Source organism: Chanodichthys erythropterus, chromosome 18, assembly GCF_024489055.1.
Source record: "Chanodichthys erythropterus isolate Z2021 chromosome 18, ASM2448905v1, whole genome shotgun sequence".
In the NCBI taxonomy this organism is placed as follows: Eukaryota; Metazoa; Chordata; class Actinopteri; order Cypriniformes; family Xenocyprididae; genus Chanodichthys; species Chanodichthys erythropterus.
In genome coordinates, this window is record NC_090238.1 from 26891789 (window position 1) to 26913064 (window position 21276).

General features: G+C 36.6%; 1 protein-coding gene across 1 annotated transcript; it reads left to right on the forward strand.

Moving 5' to 3' along the window:
- The first annotated feature begins 697 nt into the window (after positions 1 to 697).
- Positions 698 to 21064, forward strand: e2f2 (E2F transcription factor 2). The gene is made up of 7 exons (XM_067367459.1): positions 698 to 1403; positions 12934 to 13036; positions 13316 to 13535; positions 14040 to 14201; positions 15353 to 15467; positions 18502 to 18682; positions 18871 to 21064. The coding sequence occupies exons 1-7, from the start codon at positions 1137 to 1139 to the stop codon at positions 19122 to 19124; spliced, it is 1302 nt and encodes a 433-aa protein (XP_067223560.1). The 5' UTR covers positions 698 to 1136; the 3' UTR covers positions 19125 to 21064.
- Positions 21065 to 21276: the final 212 nt, after the last annotated feature.

Genomic DNA, 21276 nt, shown 5'->3' on the forward strand with positions numbered 1-21276 from the left:
GCATGGTGGGGGGTTCACTTTTTGTGCCAGATGATAAGATCTTTTCAAGTGTAAAGGTTCTTTTCTGTGGGGTTGTTTAGGGCTTTAAAGCTCTTGTTTTCTCCTTAAGTCTCTTTTCACAGAATCAGGCCACGCCAGAGTCAACTATTCTCCATTTTGCCGTTGAAAAACATTGACATTTAAGATTAATCTATGACAATGATTTATTTTCAACCCATGGAAACACAATGGGCATGCTGTAAAGTCATCTATCAACGTTATGATGTATTTTATCTGTGTAAATGCTTTGATGGTTGTTTTATATGCATTTTTTTTATAGAACAAATGTATTTTATAAGTGATATGAGTTAATTTGTGAGTAAACTGTTCGTTGTATGTATAATATGAAATATATTTATATCTATATGCTAAATCTAAATATGATTAGGATACGTTTGATAACGCTATTGTTGTAGAGTATTCTGTTCACAAAAGAGATGAAAAGGGAGCTGTCTCTTTAAGAGGAAGAACGCCAGGCACCAACTGTTACATGTAAATATATTCAGAATCCGAACGAGTGAGGCGTGCCAGCAGCCAATCGCTGAGCGTCTTCAACCGCGGGAGATCCAAATTTCGCGGGACGTAATTTGGCGCTAAAATAGCAGTCCTCTGTTGAGCTGATGTCAAAGCAAAGCTTCTCTGCCGGAGAGGGATTACAGACACACAGGAACGATTCCCACCATCTCTGGCTTTGCGAAAGAACTACGAAAGGACCATTTCTAAGCTTTGTTTACATTTTAAAGGTATATTTATCAAGTTGAATGACCCTGGTGCGTTTAATATACGTTTAACTTAAGTTATTTGCATTATATTAAGGCATAATAGCCTCTCTCGTGCCACTACAACAAAGGACCCTGGGAGAGTTTTGTGTATATCGGATGTTTATATATTTTTGTCATTTTCACGCATAATTTATCTACAACTTTAACAGTATTTATTAAACTAAAGTGCATATCGTCTGTAGCATTTGCAGTCTTACTCTTTTAAGATACACATATTCATTTTGACGGTTGATTCGTTCTTCAGTAAATTATAGACGCGATTTGAGTAATAAACGAGTTTCTTTTGCGTCACTTTCGCGGGTTTTCGTGCGCAAAATGATGCGGATACCCAGAGGGATTTCTCCTGCTTCTGGGAAAGGAGCAGTATCTGGACTCTCGTGCCCACAGAAGAAAATGTTCTCCGCGATGAGGACGGAGTTTTTCAACACGGGACTTGCAAGCCCACCGATGAATTTGGTACCGGCTGGATACTTCACTCAAATCGGGAACACAACAGCTGCGGAGCAGAGACCCAACTGTTTGTACGCAACCCCCCACGGGCCGGAACCTAAACCGGTGCGGACCTCTTCCGGGCGGCTGCCGGTAAGCCTCTTTCCACCGCCACTCCAATTCTTGCTATTACGTTATGAATGCTCATGTTTCCTGTTTCATGTCTTAGTGCAATAATAATGACTATTGTTAATACATGACTGCACTCACAATGTGAAACTCACGTTCTACAACATGAAAACTTCCCATTTCTGGCCTTGGCAGGGGGTTTATCTGTACCATCATTTCTGGTGTAATGAAAATCTGTCAGTTCTTCGTGAATGAATAAAACAGGCCAGTAATTGGAGAGTATGACCACAAGACAGCATGTATATTTCAGTCATGGCACTAGGATAGGACCTTTAGATAAGAGAGTGTGGCAAGCAATTTATTTCTTAAAACAAACTAGTCGTCCTTCTGTTTTACATTCAAATACATTTCTTATAATTTTGCTATAGTCACAATGTAAACCTCAGGATCAGGGTAGAGAAATATTTAGTTTTTGACAGAAATGAAAACGAGGATGAATGGAAGTACAGCGAGTTCAAATGATTCACAACATACCATTTGTTTAGCTGATGTTTACAAAAAAGTTCAGTAGAAAAAAACTCCATAAAGTTGTGAGTTTTGAAAATTACATGTGATATAGAACATTTATGTCATTGTAAATCTGTCTCTCACACAACCCCATGTTCAAATGTGTATGGGTCAATGACATGATGGGTAATTTGTTTTGTCCAAAGGCATTAGTAATAATAAAAAACAAAGATATGACATCCAAAGTGTGTAAGGTAGTACAGCTAGATATCATTTATTGAATCCAAAAGGTTTAAATAATATTTTGCTACATAAAAAGGTATTTCAAAGATTTTGAAGTGTCAAAAGGTCATTCGGTTTAACCATCCAAAGGCCAATACAGCCATTTAATTTGTGATTAAAATATCTTAAAATGTAATAAATGTTTTTTTTTTTTTTTATTCTGGCATGATTTTATTACATCATATATCAACGTAGTGCAAAATGGTATTAAAATAATGTGTAGAAGTCGTTGATGTGATTCGGAGTAACCAATATAAAGAGACCATTTTGGACCAAGTCATGGGGTCAATATCATGTGACAGGATGTGATTCATTCATTCATTCAGACATGGTTGTGAAGCAAAGTAACTAACTCTCTTTTAACTATTTGAAAAATTCATGTTTTCAGTCGCTCATACGCATGTCCCGAAACACCAGGTCATTCGGTACAACTGCTATAAAACATGGAAAATGTTGTAATATTTTAAAAACTTGTACTAAATATAAAATGTTTGCTTATCCTTTTGCTAGCTAGCTAGATATCAGACTGTTAGCATTGTTTGAAAATATCGTCATTCGGTAAAACCAAAATTTTGCTTAAACCAAATGGCTTTTTTTGGAAACAAATTTTGTCCATCTTGTAAAAAAATGATAAAAGCAGTGTTAAATGATTATAACAATCTCATTGTTAACACTTAATAAAACTTCAAAATTAATTTTATCTCCATTGTTTTTTACACCTTTAAAAACCTTATTTGTCAATGACCTGTATAGCCTAATTCAATATGGCATTGATTTATGAAATTGAAATGCAATTGAATTCTGTAGGGATCTGTGGTTCAAGTATCAATATTATGAATACACGCCACTGTTTAATAAACCGCTAGTCTCTGTACAATTAGAACTATGATAACCGGAATAAATGCTAGTAACTAGCAACTAAAGAATCAGTACTGGTACGTAATTAATCAGTAGTGTTAATGAGATATGAGCCCGCAACAATCAGAATGCACACATGCCAAAAGGTAATTGTTTATATCTGAAACACTGTTTACTATATAATTCAATGACAAAAATGTGCAATTTGTTGGCAGTGGAAATCATTCATAGTTACCTTGACATTACTGGTAACTGGCTAGTCATTGGAAAATACTAGTACCAGTATCTAATGAATAGCTACTAGTGAAATTGAGAAAAAAGCTATTCCCTTTTGCATTACTAAAAATAAAATAAAAACAAGTGCTAGTAATATGAAAATAGTTTAACTAATTAATTTTAAGGAGTGAATGTTGAAGTGGCTTGCCATAAGAGGGTTATTTTAGGGGGGGAGGTGGCTGAAGCTAATAGATGGGGGAAGGGTGCTTTACAGCTTCTGAACTGGACATTATATTATATGGTTCATAGTAAAATAGTAAAGTGGGGGTCCTGTGTTGAGTCCTCTCAATACAGAACCTTTTATATTTAGCAAACTATAAAACATGCTCCCATAAAGCCACATGTTTAAATGACCCAGGTTCATTAGACTGATCATCAGACTGGTTATTCCTGTATTTGTATGTTTAAACTCTTGAATTTTGCAGCTTTTAAATTATGCAGCTGCATTTGTAATCATCACTCCCTTTTTTCCTGTGCCACTGTACACCTGTCTCACCATTCGTCCGCACAGAAGCTCAACCTGTTGAAAAGGTCAAAAAGGTCAGAGTATGTTCTTCAGGAACTGCCTATGTAGAACTTCTTTCTGTGTGTCATGCTGCTTCCAGCTGATAAACAAAAGCAATGATCACAGACTCACGCTGCAAAATATGGGGCATGGCTGATAACAGATTGGGCGTCTGCATTGGAGGACTGATGCACATGCCTCATAAACTCTGACATAGATTATAATAAGCCTGTCTCAGACTGCTTCTCTGGATTGTCACAAAATATGCATTATTAGTAAAATTTGCACTTTACCTCTTATGGATCTAAAACATAGATGCTCACATTTTGATGTCACACCAGGAAATGACCAATTATTTTTATTTCCCCCACCCCATCCATTGCCAAGTTATTGGTTTGCATGTAAAAAGGTAAATCAGGATATTTAAACAATTATCGGCGTATTTGTTTGCATGTAAACATCAGTAATGAATGACAGTTCAGGATATTTGATAGCTTTTCATTTTCCCAGATCATATTTTGTTATCATAGATTAGGTTAATGTTATCAAATCAACATTTATTTATCAAAGGCACAAGTACAACAATAGTTGCAGGCTACATGCAGCAGTTAAAGGGTTAGTTCACCCAAAAATGAAATTCTGTCATTTGTTACTCACCCTCCTGTTGTTCCACACCCGTATGACCTTTGTTCGTCTTCGGAACAAAAATTAAGATCTTTTTGAAGAAATCCGAGAGGTTTCTGACCTCCCCAATGTCATAACAAATTTCAAGGCCCAGAAAGGTAGTAAAGACATCGTTAAAATAGTCCATGTGACTGCAGTGGTTCAACCTTAATGTTATGAAGCGACAATAATTTTTTTTGTGCGCAAAAATAATGACAATTTAAACAATGTCTTCACTGCCTTTCTGGGCCTTGAAATTTGTTATGATATGCTGTGAAAAGGGAGATCAGAAAGCTCTTGGATTTCATCAAAAATATCTTTGTTCCAAAGATGAACGAAGATCTTACAGGTTTGGAACGACATGAGGGCGAGTAATTAATGACAGAAATTTCATTTTTGGGTGAACTAACCCTTTAACAATGCCCATAGAAGGAAAATAAAGACTAGAGAGCTATACAATGGAACCAAACTTTGAGGATTGAAAAGGTCATAGAGATTACTAGGTCTCTGGTTCACTCTAAATCTCACGTGTCCGAGATCAAGTGATCAACCACTGGTCTGTGATCACCATGTTGAGGAACACATGATTTGGCTTTGTTTCCTGAGATCCTGGTGATACCCTCCCCCAATCCCTGAGTCCCTCAGGTCATTTTACCTCATTTCATTCTCTTAATTTACCTATTTCCCCCTGCGGGGCCTTCAGTAACCATGTGTTGCGTCAACAAGGTGGGTGATGGGACTCAAGCAGTTTAACTTGTGTAATTCAGGTCACAATGCATAGACCCGTCTGGCCACGTTTTGCATTTCAAAGTGTCCTCCCTTTACACTCTTTTCATCTGGACTTCCCCTTTAGCCTTTACCTGTGTCTCCCTTTCACTTTGACACCTCGAAATACGTCAGTGGTGCAGAATGACTTTTCTCGCTCTTACAGTTTGTGAGCATAGTGTGTGTGTGTGTGTTTGGGAGTGGCACAGTTTGCAGGTCATTCTCTCACGTGTGTCTGTAGGCGTACAGAAACCAGTTTTTTTCAGGCAGATTGTTAAAACACCTCAGATTAGTTGGAAAGTTACTTAATAACACTGTTTAGGACTCTTCATTCCCCACCTCCAGTGAGAAACTCACAGTTAAGCCATTTAGTGTGGGAGAAGAAGGGGGAGGTGTGACCTAATGTGCAATAGGCTTCAGAGAACGAGCTTGTAAATGTCTCGCAAGAAATGTAACGTGTATTAGAAATGCCAAAATATTTGAACAGAGCCATGTTTATCAGGCAGAGATTAGTAAATTGTCCTCGGCTGCATGTTAAATATCCAAGACTCTTATAGCACACACAGTATAAAAACCATAGGAAATAATAGACAAAGACTTTTCATCTTTCACAACCAGAGTAATTTGATAAGAATTTGTGCCCAATTACACTGCCATTCGAAAGTCTGGGGTTAGTCAGGTATTATTGTTGTAGTAGTAGTAGTGATAGTAGTTTTTTATTTATTTATTTTAAGGAAATTAATACATTTATTCATCAAGGATGCATTAAATTGATCAAAAGCTACAGTAAAGACATTTTATAATGTTCCACAAAAATTCAGAAATTCAGCTTTGCCATCACAGGAATGGTTAAATTGTACAGCAGAAAACGGTTAAATTGTAATATTTCTCTCTTACTGTTTTTACTGTATTTTTGGTCACATAAATGCAGCCTTGGAGAGCATAAACTTGTCAAAAATATTAAAAATTGAATCATCCCAAACTTTTGAACAGTAATGTAAATATGTCATCTATGAATAAAGAACAATAAGTGTGGTTTTTGTAATGATGAAACATCCTCTAAAAGTTATTGGAAATGATCAGGTTTTGTGTAACTTCTATTGAAATAGCTCTTCGTGAAACACTTCCGACTATACAGGCATTGTGCCATGGCAATGTTGAGAATTTCGTAGGGTTTCATCATGATCTCTGTGAATATTTCTTTTTATTCTTGAGTGAGATGAGAAATGGTGCAGATCTGTCTTTAATTAAGTTATTTAATTCTGTTTAGGAATGAGTAGGGTATAAGAGAGATCAAGCCAATATTGTTTGCTGACTTGTAACGGTTACCGTTAGCTAACTGGTCATATTTTTATATTTAAGTGTCTGATAGCAATAGCTGATATGAAGAATAATTTTTATGGTTGGATTTTTGACATAACTAAATACAATCTTTATGAATATTTTAATAAATTAATAACCCATTTAGTTGCAAAGATCGCATTCACACCATAATTATCACATAAGTCACCGCATGTTGTTATTTACATTGTGTGTTTGCCAGATACTTTTATCCAAAGGCACAGATGCAGGGTCAGGAATATATTGATTATTAAATTCTGTATGCTTACCATACACACATGCACATATGGGCATTTGTGCTATCCTGCATGTCCACTGCTGTGTGTGATGTTTGCTTAACTCTGTGGATTTGCATATCTTTAGGAAACTCCTGAGCCTAGAGCGGTCCCACCAGTTTATGATATAAATCTGTTTATTAGTTAGTAGTGGTTATTGCTTGGATTTCAGAAGGTACATTAAGGCTGCTCCCAGATCAGTGCTTTATAAGTGAATGATTAAGTTTCCACCCCATCCGCTCTGAGCCAGCATTTCTCACTTCTCATTTCCCACTGACACAGGAAATGGGCAGAACCAACCACAAACCCTTACAGATATGAGATGCTGCTCTTCTGAGAAACAGAACCACACAAAGGTCCCCCTCTCACACCCAGGTGGGGATGTGTTCATCATGAGCCAATCTGCTGTGCTAAAGCATGGTAACAGCTGACGTTAACACAGATTTGAAGACTCAGAGATGCTCCTCAAAGTCTTACCCAAAAGCCTCTACTTTTAAACTTCTAGTGGTGACTCCAGAACGACTCGTAGTTGAGACATGTATTGGTTTTTGAAACCTTGTTGCCAATGACCCACAAATTATGATTTTAACATTCTTAAAATATAAATGCAGCTACATACATTTTCATGTTCAAATATTCAGCTATACTATATAAAATAGTAAATACATTTATGTTGTTTTCATAGCACTAATTAGAGCTTTCAAAATGGCAAATCTGAAATTTATCCTTGAATATTACTAATATTTGAATTATATTAGAATTTAGAAAGGCATAATTTTAATTAGGGGGGAAAGCTTTTGGCTTGTCTCTTGAGGCCACAAGAGGGCGCAATGAGAAATTAATACATCGCATTATAAAATGTTTATTCAAAGCAATGAAATAACACTGTACAAAAATGCATAACGTTAAAATTTTACAAATTATAATTTGTAAGTTGCATAAACAAATATGAACAAAACAACATCTTGTATTTATGCATCGTTCAATACAGAGTCAAAGCGCCGATCACAAAGTACTTTTTTTCTTTTTTTGCATTTAACTTGAGTTGCAGTGGAATGGGGAAAACCCAAGCGGCAACCTCCTCCAGTCTCTCGTGAAGCCAAAACGGAAGTGACTTAAACTGCGATTCATCGACTGGCCGCTAGGGACAGGCTCCAAAAGAGAGCAGAATCTCATTGAGTTCCATGTTAAATTGGCCAAGTTTACAGCAGAAAAAAACATGTTTACAAGTTGGTTCAAATTGTGGTTTTGGTCTATACTGCTAATTTTGCTGTGAGGGGGGTGAATTTTTTTTCTAACTCATTCTTTTAAATTATATCAAGCCTTAAAGTTCTGCATAATTAAGGGCGTGGTCACTTGAGCGACAGGTAGATGCCGCTGCTGTCTGTGAGCCGTCACTTTACCTCAGCTAATTCCAGCCGCTGAATTTGGCACCTCAGCTGTATTTGTGCTTGATTTATTTTATACAATTATAAAATATGGCTTGCTGCATAATATTCGAGACTGATGTGTGTCTGTGTAGATGTGCATGCATGCGGAAGAAACAGAACACATGTTGTTGGATCGTGGCATTTTTTCCTGAGATTTACTACAATGACAATACCAGGAGGATATACAACTCTGACAGCACTGCTTGGATATTATAACTAAAACTGCTGCACTATTTTGAAAAAATATACTTTGGACACGGGCTCATTTGTTAGATATGATCGTATACAGTTTTACAACATAATCAGATTGCATTATTTCTTGAACGATGACCGAGCAGATCATTCAGAAGAAATGTTATGCAAACAATGGATAATATTTCAATATTTCATGGACAAAAAGTACTGTTTTTTGTTTTGCAATGGACATTTATATTTTGCCCAAGTGCCACAGATTGGATTCATCTCTCAATCTCTATTATAAAGGTATGAAGTACCATTTCGATATTCCATGTTGTTATTTGCACATCCAACACAAATTACTGGTGTTGGAGCATCTATATCTTAAAAAAACACCGTAGATTGACAGTAAACCTTTAGAACTTTCTGATGATAAAACTTATCGTCATTAATAATAGTATCTACAGTACAGTCCAAAAGTTTGGAACCACTAAGATTTTTAATGTTTTTAAAAGAAGTTTCGTCTGCTCACCAAGGCTACATTTATTTAATTAAAAATACAGTAAAAACAGTAATATTGTGAAATATTATTACAATTTAAAATAACTGTTTTCTATTTGAATATATTTCACAAAGTAATTTATTCCTGTGATGCAAAGCTGAATTTTCAGCATCATTACTCCAGTCTTCAGTGTCACATGATCCTTCAGAAATCATTCTAATATGCTGATCTGCTGCTCAATAAACATTTATGATTATTTTCAATGTTGAAAACAGTTGTGTACTTTTTTTTTCAGGATTCCTTGATGAATAGAAAGTTCAAAAGAACAGCATTTATCTGAAATACAAAGCTTCTGTAGCGTTATACACTACCGTTCAAAAGTTTGGGGTCAGTAAGAATTTTTATTTTTATTTTTTTGAAAAGAAATTAAAGAAATGAATACTTTTATTCAGCAAAGATGCATTAAATCAATCAAAAGTGGCAGTAAAGACATTTATAATCAGGGGTGCACATAAGAGGTACGCAGGTACGCATGCGCGGTAAAAATAAACTATGCGTACCAGAAAACATGGAGGGAAGCGCTTTTGAGTACCGGTTCACATGGATACGTTTACTTATTGGAGTAGGATTTTTCTCCATCTCTGGTAAGATAGCAATCATCATAATATGTGTGTTCTTTAATTATTAGGTGTGCAACGGATCGCAGTTAATCCGTGATCCATACGGATAAGGTCCAACGGTTCGGCACGCATGTGATTCGCGAATTAACTGCTATATTTAACCATCATAGAGTGAAAGATTGTAATTTGGACGTGTTTTGTCTCGCCAATTAACACATTCAAACGACTTTAAAAGCGGAAGAAGAGGAAAAATTGGGGACTCGCGAACTGTGCGCACAGCCCCCCGAAATGCATGCATGATGAGAGTCAGACAGCGCTCGAACACCGAATTAATTCCGCTTTCGCGTTTACTTGCGCTTGAAAGGAAACATACACACAAAATTATGTCAAAATACCTGTCTCGGCAAGTATTCTCTCGGTTATGTCATAAGTGAAGTGTTGTGAAAGAAACCGGATGTGTGTCAGTTATTTGGTCCGTGCTTTCCTTCTTAAAGTGGCAGCAGCCTTTGCTGTCATTAATGTTAGTAAAAAAAAAAAAAAAAAAGTCATTATCATCATCTACCATGTACGAGAGAAAAGAACATAGTGAGGAGAGCAGTCAGGAGGAAAGTGATTAGGACAGCTTTTAGGATGTGTCGTGTAAAGTGTGAGTACCAAGCAAAATCTCCAGGTACTCCTTTGAGAACCAGACCAAAAAAGTTATGTGCACCCCTGTTTATAATGTTACAAAAGATTAGATTTCAGATAAACGCTGTTCTTTTGAACTTTCTATTCATCAAATAATCCTGAAAAAAAAATATTGTACACATTAAATGTTTCTTGAGCAGCAGATCAGCATATTAGAATGATTTCTGATGGATCATGTGACACTGAAGACTGGAGTAATGATGCTGAAAATTCAGCTTTGCATCACAGGAATAAATTACTTTGTGAAATATATTCAAATAGAAAACAGTTATTTTAAATTGTAATAATATTTCACAATATTACTGTTTTTACTGTATTTTTAATTAAATAAATGTAGCCTTGTTGAGCAGACGAAACTTCTTTTAAAAACATTAAAAATCTTAGTGGTACCAACTTTTGGACTGTACTGTAGATAGATAGCTCCTTTGCTTGCTAACATGGTCACGTCAAGCTAGACGGGCGTGGTTTCAGCAACCAGTCACATCAGCTCAAACCACCTCCCCGCCTCTTTGCCCATTTTCAGTTATCCGGGAGTGACGTGCGGTGACGCGCAGCTAAGATGGCCGCGGCCTCATTTACGCGTCAAAACTGCTGTTCAGAAATCTGTGGGTGACGTCACGGACACTACGTCCATATTTTTTACAGTCTATGGGAAAACCCCCTCAAAGTTGAGACAGTCTTTTTTTTTTAAAGTAGCTCTCTGTTGCGAGACGAGAGTGCAACGGTCAAATATGTCCGTCTAGCGCTTGTTTACATAGAAAACAATAGAAATTGCGTTCTGTGTAAACAGCTTGGTACGGTTTTGACAACCAAGATCTTCTCTGCATTGAGCTTGCCTATTTCTGCCAAGTTTTGAATGAACAACAGCACATCAAGTGGGTCCAACTGGACAGGCTATGAAAAATGTTACAACTCTTACATCATCACAATCTCATGTGCCAATGATAAGGCTGCCTAATGCAAACCTAAAATTTGAATGCACCTTTTTTTGAATTACACTTTATTTTACAGTACATGTACTTACAGTATACTGACCCAAGAAAGTACTGGTAATATAAGGTAACTACAGTGGTTAGGTTTAAGGCTCCGGTATACTTCAAACAAACTTCTTTTTCGTTCTTCGTTTAGGAGTAAAACGAAGTTCGAAATGCGTGACCAGTGAAATACTGTAAACGAATATCTGACAACCGTCCACACTGAGATCGACAGTTCGTATATGTAAATATGTGCCGTGCACTTTCTTCTCAGTAACAAAATAAACACAACAAAAATGAGAAAATGGTAAGCATTTATTATAGAAAGCATAAGAAAAGCGTCCAATCATAACAGCAATAATAAGTACATAGTATGTACATGCGGAACAGGACTGTAAAATAAAGTGCTATTAGTTTTGTATTAGAATGTGGATTTTTATTTTAAATTCGATGACTATTTGAAATGCAAATTTTAATTTGACAGCCCTAGCACAAAAATGCAGAAATTCTAAAATAGTGTGTGTGTGTGTGTGTGTGTGTGTGTGTGTGTGTGTGTGTGTGTGTGTGTGTGTGTGTGTGTATGCGCATATATAATAGGAGACAATCATTACAAAATTTGAAAAAAGCTAAAAGAACGAAAGGGGAAACCGAAAAAACAGAAAGATTGTGCTCCTTCTCTCCCCCAACCACCTGCTCAGCAGCTCCAGATGTCCGTGACAGGTGTAGATGTTGTTCAGGTCAGGACAGTGCAAGCATTTTTGCAGACGCTCAGACACACAGGATAAGTGAACTGTTCTCAGAGCAGATGTATTCAGTGTTGAGCGAACTGCAATGTCCTGAATGGCATTGGAAATCAAACAGGAATGTGTGGGTGCGGGTTTCCATGTCAGTTGGCTTCTTTAAACCAGTTCTTTGTGGAGTTGGGTTGCTAAAACAAGCCCATCTGCCAGGTGTGGAATGCTAAAGATTTCAGAAATGTGTAAACGTTTAGGTCATGTCCTTTTTTAAAAAGTTTTTAATGGTAAAAGGTTTTAATTAATACAGATGGTCATGTCAGGCTCAAAGATCATTTAAAACCCTCTGACCAGAAGTTTACAATATCAGGTTCTCAGTTAATGTAGTTCTGTTAAATAGAAATAGACAGTGCTAAATGCAGGCAATGGTCCAAGACACTTTGCAACATGATCATTGAAGCCACATTCAAAAGTGGTTGAAAACATGATCATTTCTTCTTTTTAGTGTAAACACTAAATCATTCTGACCTGTTCCAGACAAAGGGCTGCCTACTTGCCTGTTAATCATCCATTATAGTCAAATAACCATTTAAAGTGTACATGCATGTTATTGATCTCACTGTAATCCTATTCATTTTTTTTTTTTACTTTAATTTTTGATCAAAATGTCAACTTGATCTTTTGGTGAAAGAACAGACTTGTCTCTGCTGATGTATGATAGATATAAAGTGAAAAGATATCCTTTTGGACACTTAAGGAAAGAGGAGCAATTTTTCTTCTGTTCTTTTCAACATAGCCTACTCCTGCCTGTTAACTGAAAGTTTAGTTTAGCAAATGCAATACCAAGGACAGAATGCTGAACTAGGAGCTGTTCATTTAGATGACTTGGTGAAACTACATCTTCTACAGGCAGTTTTAAGGCAGATCTAATGAACATTCTCTTGTCTGTCTGTCTCAGGCCAAGAGGAGACTAGATCTGGAAGAGCCACTTTATCTCCCAGAATTCCGCACACCAAAAGGGAAGGGAAACTCTGCATGCGCAAGTGCACCAAGCCCCAAAAGTGAGTACAGCAGAATGATCTGCATCTAATGTAGATGCATTCACTGTTAGGACAAATGGACCTTTGTTGATTCCATCCATTTGTTGATTCCAAGACCACAGTTTCCATATGTTGACTGAGGGGCCGGAAGTTTCTACCTGTTTTATGGCCTCTCATCATAATGGTTTGAAAAGTAAACACACCTGTTTAAGCATCTCTTGCTCTTCTAGTAGGAACTGCAGCTGGTAATACTCACAGTATAATTAAAAGAATGGCTCTTTTGTGTCTTTCTCTCTATAGCTCCCAAGTCTCCAGGGGAACGTACCCGTTATGACACTTCGCTCGGCCTGCTGACTAAGAAATTTGTGGGCTTGCTGAGTGAATCGGCTGATGGGGTTCTGGATCTGAACTGGGCCACAGAGGTTCTGGAGGTTCAGAAGAGACGCATCTACGACATCACCAATGTCCTGGAGGGTGTCCAGCTCATCCGCAAGAAATCCAAAAACAACATCCAGTGGCTGTGAGTGTGTTAGACTGAATGTTCTGTAAACCAGAGTGATAAATGCACATATTTGATTAGACTCTGATTAAATGTTTGACATGAGCTCTAAGATGGTGTTGTATTCCATTCTAAATGGTCCCCTTTTCCTTTTTGACAACGTGCTGTCAACTTTTAAAATGATACAAAAAGTTTCTATTTCAAATAAATGCTGTTCTTTTGAACATTCGAGTCATCAGAAAATGTTAAATTATGGTTTGTACAAAAATATTAACCAGCTGTTTTCAACATTTTAATTTCAATGTTTTCAGCATTGATAATAAGAAATGTTTCCTGAGCGCCAACTAGTATCAGAATGATTTCTGAAGGATCATGTGATGCTGAACACTGCTGAAAATTCAGCTTTGTCATCACAGGAATAAATGACCTTTTAAAATAAATTAAAATAGAAAGCTGCTTTTTATATAATGTCATGGTTTTATCATAGTTTCAAAAAGTATGTTCTCTATATGTTGTGTGCTTTAGGGTCAGTGGTGTGTTTGAGGGCTCATCCTGCAATTCGGAGAAGACCAGCGCTCTTAAGAAAGAGCTTTCTGAGCTGGACAGGCAGGAGAAAGCTCTGGATGACCTCATTCAGTCCAGCTCAACACGGCTACGAGAACTGACAGAGAACAAGGACAACCAAAGATATCCTTTCATTGTGTGTGTGTGTGTGTGTATATATATATATATATATATATATATATATATATATATCACTGAAGAACTGAGGAGTGGTTTGTCTCCTTCATGTTTGTGAGCTTACTCATACATGCTGTTTAAACCGCATGCGTACCTGCAGCCAAACACCTTATGTGGCATAGATATTAGGGCTGTACGATTATGGCCTAAAATCAAAACCTTGATTAATTGAACATTTTACCTCGATTACGATTAATGAATGATTTATTTTGTTTCTTGTTTTGTTTTTTTTTTGCCCTCATAGTTCACTGACAAGGTTTGTACTGTAAATATGATTGACTATTAAAAGGTGGGATATTTTTTCCTATTGAAAGAATGATCTTACATAACAGCTCACCGTCAGCAGTTATTTTATCTATGGTTCGTAACATTTCTTACAGATTTCTGCTCGTTGTAAATCAGATAAAGATAAATTGGCACAGTACCAGTACAAGTGATTGCGTGTGAATTAGTCATACCGTCTCTGTTCATTGTGAAGCTGTGGGTTGTAAATGGTTACTTCTACTGGTATAGTAGAAAATATATGCTATAAGAAGTTGAGTTTCTAAGCTCCTTTAGTGATAAATCACAGGACAGCGCTGACTAGTTTTTGTGTTCCTCTCTATGCGCGCGATCTTCACATTTTGCGCAGCTACTATTTGTATGAGTGTTCCTGCCACTATGCAGCTGCGCGAGCACGGTATCTCGGAATAATAATACATCTCGTCTAATCGCTAGAATGTACAAACCTTAAAACAAACACAACTGACAAAGTTTAGTGAAGACGCAAGGCTCACCGCTCACGCGCCATCACTGTGTTGAACCGGCGTTTATCTCCGTGTTTTGCTTTTATGCCACTGACTGGACTGGAAAAAACCGAAATGACCAACATGGGAAAAGTACGTCGGTTAGAGGTTCAGAATTTCGGTTTCGGTTACTTTTCGATTAATCGTCCAGCCCTAATAGATATCCATGATCAACATTTTTGCATTTCTCTTAATTGTCAGACTTTTGTAGTTGTTAATTTGAAATGCAATAAAGTTTTTGTGACTGAACTGTCAGTCATTTTTAAAAGCTGTATTAGATGCCAAAGCAGTTTGTCCTTAACTCAAGCTCACATTAGGATATGTGACCTATCAGGACATTCGCACCATAACCAGCCTGAAAGATCAAACTGTGATTGCTGTGAAAGCACCAACTGAAACCAAGCTGGAAGTTCCAGAAGCATCCGAGGTCAGTATTCGTCTTAGTCCAAACCTAACGTTGTTGCAAAGTTCCAGTGCTGCTCTGAGCTTGTTTATGTTGGTTACACAAGCATCCAAACCAACAAATGCTGTTTTTTTCTGCTAGTAAATTGTTTTTGATAGTATTTTTCATTTATCTGCCTATGTGATTTTAGTTATAACCGAAACCTGAATAATTTAATATTGAATTATTAAATTAAACTTAGAAATACAAAGTTCTGTCATGAAACTCTAGATGGCGCATGCAAATAGGCAGAGCTGGGCAGCAGTGATGCGCGGGTTGATCCAAAATGAGCGGGTGCCTGCGGTCATCCGCGGTCACCCGCGGTTACGAGTCATCCAAAAATATTTTTAATGATATTCGGGTCGCGGTCGGTCGGGTCGTTTGAAATAAAAATGCCAATTAAACCTTTGTAATTTTCAGTTTTACTTAATAAAGGTTTCAGTTTTACTTTCATGGGTATTTGTGAACATTTATTTATGGTTATTGTAGCCTCAGTCTTTGGCTTAGCCTACCTGTTTTTGTTCGTCTAAAATGCGTTAATAAATACTTTATTAACATATTCTATCCCTGCATTTTGTGCTTGTGAGAGCTTCAATTGGGCATTCACGTGGCGAAATAGCCAAGCCTACTAATACAAGTGAGAAATCCTTATTTACCTTTTGAATGTTGAGCGTTATTAACTTTTGAATAAATGCTGACGCGGGACAAAATGCCCGATTTCCCAACACGTTGAACTGAGCAATGAAATTGTACAATTTTAATAGGCTACGTTACTTTTAAACGCATATAGCTCAGTAATGTCAGTTTTATGTATTTTCTAAGAGGGGGCGGGGTTTTTGTTGGGAAAGTCGGGGGAGAGACGCGCACTTCGATTAGACTGGATAAACACATGCAGCATCTTAATTGTTAAGAAAATGAAACGAAATAAATGAATAAATCAAGCCTTTATTACATAACACTACAACATTCAGAAAAAGAACGGTTTGCGCTCCTAAGGGCTTTCACACTTTTCCAAAAGTGGGCCTTCTCTCAGTTGACCTGCTGATTAGGCTAATTCTTTAAGCAGGGTCGAAACATAAACATCGCATTCATCAATAATATGCATCTGACAGCTGAAATGGAAAATGATGGGCCGCCTCAAGAACTGCCTGCTCTCGCCGCTGCACCTCTGAGGGCACCACGTCAGGTCCTGAAATATTTCTCTCCTCCACAGGCCGGGTATTATTGGCCAGGGAGGCTGATGGGGGATTCTTACGTCTATGGCCCAATGACGCTACAATGAGCATTTACTGCTTTTAAAAAAATGCGGGTCAGGAAGCGGGTCGGGTACAATATTTTCTTCTTTTTTTTTTGTGGTCCGAGTTGCGGGCGGGTTAGTTGAAAACGTCGGTCGGGTGCGGGTTGTTTATACATTGACCCGCGCATCACTGCTGGGCAGATTACTTATGAATTGTAATCAGTTACTGATTACAAATTACATGACAAAATTTGTAATCAGTAATATAATCTTAGATTACACGTGTTTAGTAATGTAATCTGACTACTTTTGGATTATATTTAGATTACTTTTGTGCTAACCCTTATTTGATGTCACATATTGTAGGATAATCTTGTACTATTTTGACAGATACAAAGAAAATATATATTCCAAAAAATATATTTGGTAACACTTTACAATAAGGTTCATTAGTTAACATGAACTAATAACGAGTTGCTCTTATACAGCATTTATTAATCTGTGTTAATGTTAATTTCAACGTTTACTAATACATTATTAAAACATTAATTAAAGTGTTAACATTTATTCTATTCACCAACAAGAGCCTCAACAGATTCTTTTTAAAGTGCAATGTATGGACAGTTAATACTTCAAAATACTAACACTAATGTACCTGATAGTTTTTGCTGATAGTAACACTGAATAAAACAAATCACATCTTATGATTTCAAACATATTTACTTAAAATTAAGTAAATTTAGAAAACGGCAACATTACAAAAACAAATATTGAAAAACATCACTGTTATATCACAATATCACTGTTGCATCAAATATTTTATCTATATTATGATATATCATTATTTCATTTTATATATATATATATATATATAATATAATTTCATGATTCTTAGTTTTTCCAGCTGTGAGGGGGAAATATAGATGAAAAAAAAAAAAAAAAAAAATATATATATATATATATATATATATATATATATATATATATATATATATATATATATATAATTTCATCTATATTTCCCCCTCACAGCTGGAAAAACTCTTAAGAATCATGAACGTATATAAGTGGCAGGTTTATTATGAAAAAATATAAATGTTACAAAAAGGAAAAATTAGGAGAATCAATGAATTGTGAACAACTTACTGCCATTTGTGTAAATAATATGTAATTATGTAATCCATAAAAAAGTAACTGTAGTCTGATTACGAGTATTTTAAAAAGTAATTTAATGTAATTATGAGTATCCAGATTACATGTAATCCATTACTTCCCAGCTCTGCTAATAGGTCCTTAACTCAACCTGCTTGCAATCACATCATTCTCTATAGGGCACAGCTGATTGGTTTCTGTTGTATCAGTAGCCAATGAGTTCACTGCTCAACCTTCAAATACTTGGTCAATATTTGCCTTAGCAGTACACTTTCAGAAACCTTCCACCTTCCCCAGCTCCACCTGTATAGATCTGCTATGGGTAATTAATGTATGTTATATTGTAGCATACATTAATTACCTTACTTGCTCACAGCAGTGTGTCGTTTATGTATTGGCAGTAGCAAGTCCCGTACTTGCTCTGCAGCAGCAGCGTAACAGATCTATTCCACCAAGACCAAATATTAAACGGTGTCATACTCATTACCATGCCAAACACTCTGGGTTGTCATGACAGAATTAGATTTAAAAAGTTGTAACAAAGAATTGTGATTATGTATTACCCACTAGCTGTTTAAAACATTGTTATTACTGGCTACAGGAAAATTTCAGCCTTTTTTTCTTCACTAGGGCTCGCTGCAGATTTATTTGAAAAGCAAGAACGGCCCAATTGAGGTGTACTTGTGTCCTGAAGAATGTTTAGAGGATGCTAGTCCCGTCAAGAATGCCACACCCAGAAAAGATTACCCACAAACCCCTAGTGCCACCACACCCTCTGTCTTCCCACCTGCCAAACCTCAGCCAGTTGAAGGTGAGACAGTTACCAGGAACTTACTACTACTTATCACTTTCAAAGCAAAGCTTTGAAAATTGTTTTGGAACTAGTTAAATAAGTGCTAGTGGGGACATTGTGTACAAGGGTTTGTTTCAATAAAGAGCTATGTATCTAAATCCTAGCTATCAAATCACAAGCTGAATGGAGTCCATTTCTTTGTATAGGTTTGCCGTCAAAGCCTCAGCCATCAACGACAGGCACCTCCCTGCTCGATGTAGAAGGGATTCTGGATCTTCCTCCCAGCCTTCTGCAGATCACCGAAGACCAGCTACCTGGGATGGCCTTCACATCCGACACCTCTTTTGTTAGTTTCTCACCTCAGCTCAGCCACGACGACTACCTCTGGGGTCTGGAGGATGGAGAAGGCGTATCTGACTTCTTTGACACATATGATCTGGGAGATCTGCTCAAAACATGAGGCATACAGTGTAACAAAACAATAATTGATAGTGTGCAAGTTCAATTGTAATTAGTTTAATTCAGACACAGATCCTATGAAGTTTTAAAACACTCCTTCACATTATGACAGATTGAAGTTTGTATAAAATGCACTACTGAATTGGCTTAATTGGATCTGTTTCTGATGAAGACCGAGTCAATTTGGGATGAGGCAGTGTCATAATATTTTAACTACTATAGTTATTAGAATCAGACAATATTGTCACCAAGCGCCCTCTAGAGGAGATTCATGTGTTAGATTTAGTACACTATGAAGCCATATTTTTTTTTAATTATTTCTGTCAGCCATATTACCTACAGTAAGGTATTTTGCTTGTATAGTTTAGTTTTTGAGAAAACAAAAATTGATTTGTCATGTGATTTTAATTATTTCAATTTTATAAGTTAAATGTTCGCACATTGGGATTGTTTTTGGTCATTATTACTTTTGTACTGACCAAAGAAAATCAGACCTATGTATTTGCCTTGTCTAGATATGAGCTAGGACTTACTGTTTATTAGTAATTTTTGAATAAGATGTATGGAACTCAGGTAATTTTAAAGCTTTTCCAGAGCTATAATTATTGTAGTACTGTCAAACATTGCCAGTAGAGGGCTGTGTGACCATTTTTTTCAGGTGTTGGCAAACAAAGGTGCTTCTGCAGATAAAATGTAGACATTGTTTTAGACTGAAGATTTAAGAGCTTGTGTGGAGGGCATCAGCTTCATAATCGGACTGAACCAGAGATCTGAAAACTCTTCTAAAACAGCAATTTAGATCCTCAGATTTTAAGAAATGGGTGTTTGTCTGTTCATTCTACCTCCATCTTTTAGTTTTAGACACCGTGTGGTAATATTTTGATATTGTAACAGTGGGCTTTCCTATGGCACTGAATAATGATTATGTAGTACTACATAATGCCTCAAGAAAGAAGGTTGTACCGCTGACACGTCTGTTTATTAAAACCTCAGGGAATGTCCAGATTTGGCAGCTGATTTTTACATTTCCAAATGATTAATTCAAAGCGATTTAAATTGGTGCTTTTTCTAGTCTTTTTGATGCCTGTAGAATCAGTTTTTCCTGAAATTATGGTAATTGAGTTCTCTCTGAGTAGTTTAGGGACCTTTTAATGGGATCTGGCAGAAACCTTTGATACTGTTTGAACACTGAACTGCTGGAAATACAAAGTGAACTTTGTTTTCTAGGTTTTTTTTTTTTTTTTTTTTTCCTTTAGGAGTTGGGATTCTTGCCCCACCTGAATGGTAGGTTTTATAGCTGCAGAGACAAAGCTGAAGTTAACTTTTTCAGTCTGGTGTGAGTAGAAATACACTCATTGAAAACACCCTTCTTAAATGCAGAGCACATATGTGTTGGGAAAACAATATGGAAAAGCTTAAATATTTTACAACTAGATTCCCACACCCAGCTCTACATTTAAATAATTCTTCTGCAGCAAACATTTTTCAGTGAGACTGCATTCAAGAAACTGATAAGTTGAGTTGGTTCAGCATTTGTCAAGGGGTTGGGTTGGGTTTTAGAGCAGTTAAACAGATTTGATATTTGATTAACTTGAACATGCCTTTTGAAGTCTGTACAAAAGTTTTACCTGGGGTTTGCAACTGTCCCAAATGTGGACATCTGTCCTGTCCTTAAACTTGAAAAATGTGCATCTGTATATGCATGAGTGCTGAAGTGTGTACTAAAAGTTGGCAGTTTTGTGCATTTGATTGTAGTTTATAGTTGTTTGAGATGTTTTTAGATAAGCATTATGTTTTAAATTGTACAGAATAATAATTTTGTATTTATAGGTTTTGTATTTGAAGGAAATTGGCAGTTGTCTCAGGATGTGTCATTTTTATATAAAGTCCGTCTGTTTAACAGTCAGCACTTAATATGTGATATTGTGGTGTTTCAATGAATAAAGCCCTAGTGTAAAGCTCAAAGTAGTATTTTGTGTGCAAGCATTTTCTGTTAAAAGTTATGGTTGTGCACGTGTTGCACAAAACAAAATTCCAAATGGATTTATGCAGGTGCATTAACAATATGAGTCAGTGAAAATGACACAAACATCAAGACTGACAAAAAACAGACCGATAAATCTGACTGACAAATGACCATGCAGTCTGTCTTC